At 37.0% G+C, this 4,025-nt stretch overlaps 1 protein-coding gene across 1 annotated transcript; it reads right to left on the bottom strand.

The window, feature by feature from the left end:
• Positions 1-780: 780 nt before the first annotated feature.
• On the bottom strand, positions 781-3,817 carry LOC103964426 (probable glycosyltransferase At5g03795). Its single transcript, XM_009377357.3, has 4 exons — positions 3,279-3,817; positions 2,343-2,551; positions 1,800-2,148; positions 781-1,696 (listed from the first exon to the last, which is right to left on the bottom strand). The coding sequence occupies exons 1-4, from the start codon at positions 3,678-3,680 to the stop codon at positions 1,028-1,030; spliced, it is 1,629 nt and encodes a 542-aa protein (XP_009375632.3). The 5' UTR covers positions 3,681-3,817; the 3' UTR covers positions 781-1,027.
• Between the last annotated feature and the right edge of the window lie 208 nt (positions 3,818-4,025).

Genomic DNA, 4,025 nt, shown 5'->3' with positions numbered 1-4,025 from the left:
ATTTCAATGTCTAATTCATTTTTCAAATATTTTCTTTTTCTCTGGAATTATAAATAAATAAAAAATTACTGTTTAAATAATTAGTTATAATGGAAAAATTGTCAATTTATTAGCAAAATTTAGAGTTAAGAGGTTATGTCAAAGTGAACTAAAATTTAGTGTAATTTTTCAAATGTGAAGAAGTTTTGTGAAAACTTGATAAATTTTGAGATTATTAGTGTAATTACCCCAATTTAGATTAAAGAAACAATTCAAAATCAGGGCGATTCAAGATGGAAAATCAAACATCCACGCGTTGCATGCAAGCACATCTCGGGAACTTCCGGGTTTGGATTACTTGAGCAAGTTTCTTTCGAGGATTGACTTTTGACTTTAGCTCCAACTTCTGCAGGCACATCTCGGGAACTGGATTCCTTGAGTAAGTTTCCTTCGAGGATTGACTTTTGACTTTAGCTCCAACTTCTGCAGGTTTGATGTCACATTGTTATTCTTTTGTTTGATGTCACATTATTATTCTTTTAGAACTATAATACTGATAGTTATTCAATAAGTAAAAAAAAAATATAACCAGACAGTAATAATAGCGACAAACATTTATTATTAAGACAAACATTTATTATTAAAACATTTATAAAATGCATTCGAAGTCTAACACATTGTCAAAGCCTCCTTAATGAAAGTCCATCAAGGTGTGCATCACAAATGCAAAGACAAATCAAAGCAATGAAGGGTGGATTCAAACCAAGTGTTCGACTGTCGTGGTACTCGTAGGCGTCAAGCTGCCATCAAAGAATTATTTACAAGAATGGTACTTGTTCATAACAATGGTTTGCTTGATTCCTTCTACTTGCATTATTGTAACTACAATTCCTTTGGTGACGAAAGCATTGACACCCTAATTAAGGAAAAAAAAAAAAAAAAAAAAACCAAGAAACCTAGAGAATGTAATTTATTTTCTCACTTGTTACACAATTGGACAACCCCCACATAAAGAATTCCATCACCCTATGAACAAGAGAATCACAACTTATTGATCATCATGTACTCTTACGTTCAATCTTCTTAACCATATAGAATGGAGGATCATGTGAAAAACGTCGAATCGTTTTGGGGGAGAATTGACCTCAAAATGTCTCCTTACTTGTAACATTCTCCTCTGCATTCTCAGGTACCGTCTTGAGGATATGCTCGTTAGTATTTTCTTCAAATTGGGAATGTCACTCACCGAAACCTCGATGGAAAACGACTTCCAATTCAAAACATCACTGAAAGGTGGCACGTAATGGTCTGAGATGAGCACGGGGACACATCCGGCGTAAATTGCCTCTACTACCCTTGGGCTTGCAACTTCATACCCACTTGGGCAAAGGCAGAACCTGCTCTGTCTCATCATGTCGTAGTACGAAACCCCCTTTGGAAGGTACTGATGGACCCTCAAGTCTGGATCCTTGTTCTCCCAATGCTCTAGCAGAATAGGCCTAATAGGGCCATGAACCCCTCCAGCGAAGAAACCCAGGATCGAGCGTAGCCTTGGAGAAGGCCCGCCAATGAAGCCGTGCGTGTCACCTGTTTGAAGATTGATTTCGGGAAAGGACACATCCTTAGAGGGGTTGAACCCTTCTGAGGTATTTGCATTGCATAATGCACGGATTGAGTTTTTGCGAAGATGAGGATTGGAATTTGAAGTTTCGGGCCCCTGAAACAGAATCCAAGTAATCAAAATTAGAACACTGGCATTCATGAAATATGAGATTTTATTGCAATGTAGTAAACATAATAAAGTGGTTAGAGCACCATACCCAATCATGGCAAGCAAGCATAAAATGGTCAGCTCCAAGGCTTCGGTTCCAGTAGGGATATTTTTCAGAGACAATATTCACATAATCTCTCACTGTTCGTCTGATTGGACCGAAGTCATGTGAGTCGCGCACATAGACAAAACGGACCAACATTGTCACACTAAAGGGTAGAAAATAAACATGCGCTTTTTCTGGATCTCGAGTCCGAAATTGTTTATTCACCTCAATTTCATGAATAAAGTTCCCCTCCATGGAGTATATGCTCTTGCAAGGGCCATTATGAAACAACGGGGGTTCCCCTTCTCCATAAACGAAGACCTTGAACTTTTCTTCCATTTCCAAATAGCTCCTGCAAATTCAAATTGAGTTAACACATTCAAGACTAAAAAATAATAACGGTCATTCCATTGTATAATATATGTTACATATTTAAGTAGTAATAACATTGGTGAATGAATAACAAAATACCAAATTGACATTTTGAATGGTAACTTGCAAAACTAAATCTAATTCATTATAAATATAATTGAAGTCGGTACGTACCTGTGAAAGGCATTAGCATTCCAATACATTGGACCATTAGGAATGTAGTCGACGCCACGTGTTTGATTTCCAAATTTAGCGTCTCTTATTGCAGCTCGAGCTCTTCTAAGGCGGGCCTCCAGCCACCCTAAATTCGTTTTCTTTCTTTGTCGTCTTTCCATGATAGAAGCATGAGTTTCATTCATGAAGTCGTCTCCCCTTGTCACATTCTATATAAAAAATTAAATTAAAAAAAAAAAAATTTAATTGTCTTATTGACTAAGACGCAACCCTTAATCAATTAATAATCCAACTGTTCAAATTAAAACTCTGTAGGCGAATCAAAATTATTGCTGAGAGAAAGAGCAACATCGGATGACAAAGATTGAAAGCATCCATGTGACACGTTAATAAGATTGGAATATATGCCAATTACACACATATGGTCCATATTACCTGGGACAATATATAAATAGTAGAAACTAAAAAAGTAGATGCAAAAGCACAGAGAGATTAAGTACTTAAGTTAACTTTTTTACAACTTTATTCTCAATTACTTCATTCACCAAAAAACCAGAGGTGATGGGGAAAAAGGACATTAACTGTGACAGCAAGACATTTATTACATAATAATACCCATTGGAACTATATATTTTTTTTTCTCTCGATCATAATAAAAACGTGAAGTAAATTTAATAAAATTCTGATGTCAAAGATTACAGAACCATTAAACAAAATAAATAAATAAAATCCAGGTTCTTAATTTTTTTTCTGACAATTTTTTACAGAGCTTAATTAATTTTTCCCACCCAAAAATAAAAAACAATTAAATTAAAGCCAAAAGCATAAGAAAGATGGCAAGAACAAGCAATCAAATAAAAAAAAATTGCAAAAAAATTAAAGCATGAATTAAAGGAAAAGAAATTTTAACATGCATGATAAGGATGAAGGACTTACGGGTTGTTGAAGAGGTGGCAAAGCTGCTTCTTCTTCTTCTTCAACGGCGAGAGGAGGCGACGAGGATCGATTTTGTACCGAGTCATCGGAGTGAGCTTCTTCTATGTTGTGCATATCTACCACAACCACCGTCGATTGCAACCCCAAAAGGTCATCGTTTGAATCACTATTACCACTACTAGTACTAGTAGCAGTCAAATTTAAAGGCAAAGAAGCAGAGGGGGAAGTAAAAACCCAATTGGCGGTGTCCGGACCCAGCAAAGAAATCAACCCGAAAACCACAACCAGCGGAACCACAAACAGCAGAGCCGCAATCGACGAGGAGGACGACCACCATGCATGCTGATGAGTGCTGCCGGAACTACTAGTTGTACCCACCTTCTTACTACTTGCCGCCATCATCCGTAGAGCTGGATAGGTAGCTAGAGAGCTCTAGCCTTCTGTTTGTTTGCTGAGAAAAGTGGGAGAGATTTCGGGTGGTTTTAGAGAAAGAGAGAGAGGGACAAGTTAACATTTGGTAATAGATGGGTGCGGCATCACGCCAAGCGTCGTCTTATTCTTCCCTCTATTTCCGAGTTTCTCATGCAACTTTTCTCTTTTTCCGATTCTGCCCTCTCACTTTTTTTTTTTTTTTTCTGGATAACTTAAGCTAAATAATATTCTTTTTCTACTACCAACCACCGATAACTTTATTTATTTTCAGCAATTAATTCTGCCACCTTTCTCAGACCCATGCCACGAAATAAG

The sequence above is a fragment of a genome, unplaced genomic scaffold (genome assembly GCF_019419815.1).
Source record: "Pyrus x bretschneideri cultivar Hongxiangsu unplaced genomic scaffold, Pyrus_bretschneideri_v1 Contig30, whole genome shotgun sequence".
NCBI classification, from domain to species: Eukaryota; Viridiplantae; Streptophyta; class Magnoliopsida; order Rosales; family Rosaceae; genus Pyrus; species Pyrus x bretschneideri.
The sequence above is the reverse complement of the archived record's forward strand: the minus strand, read 5'-3'. Positions and strand labels throughout refer to the sequence as shown.

Bases quoted from the DNA above. Each gene is read 5' to 3' on its own strand.
- LOC103964426 (XM_009377357.3), bottom strand. From the start codon at position 3,680: ATGATGGCGGCAAGTAGTAAGAAGGTGGGTACAACTAGTAGTTCCGGC. The intron at 2,552-3,278 runs GTAAGTCCTTCA...TTTTTTATATAG, and splicing joins TGCCACCTCTTCAACAACCC to AATGTGACAAGGGGAGACGA. The intron at 1,697-1,799 runs GTATGGTGCTCT...ATTCTGTTTCAG, and splicing joins TGCTTGCTTGCCATGATTGG to GGGCCCGAAACTTCAAATTC.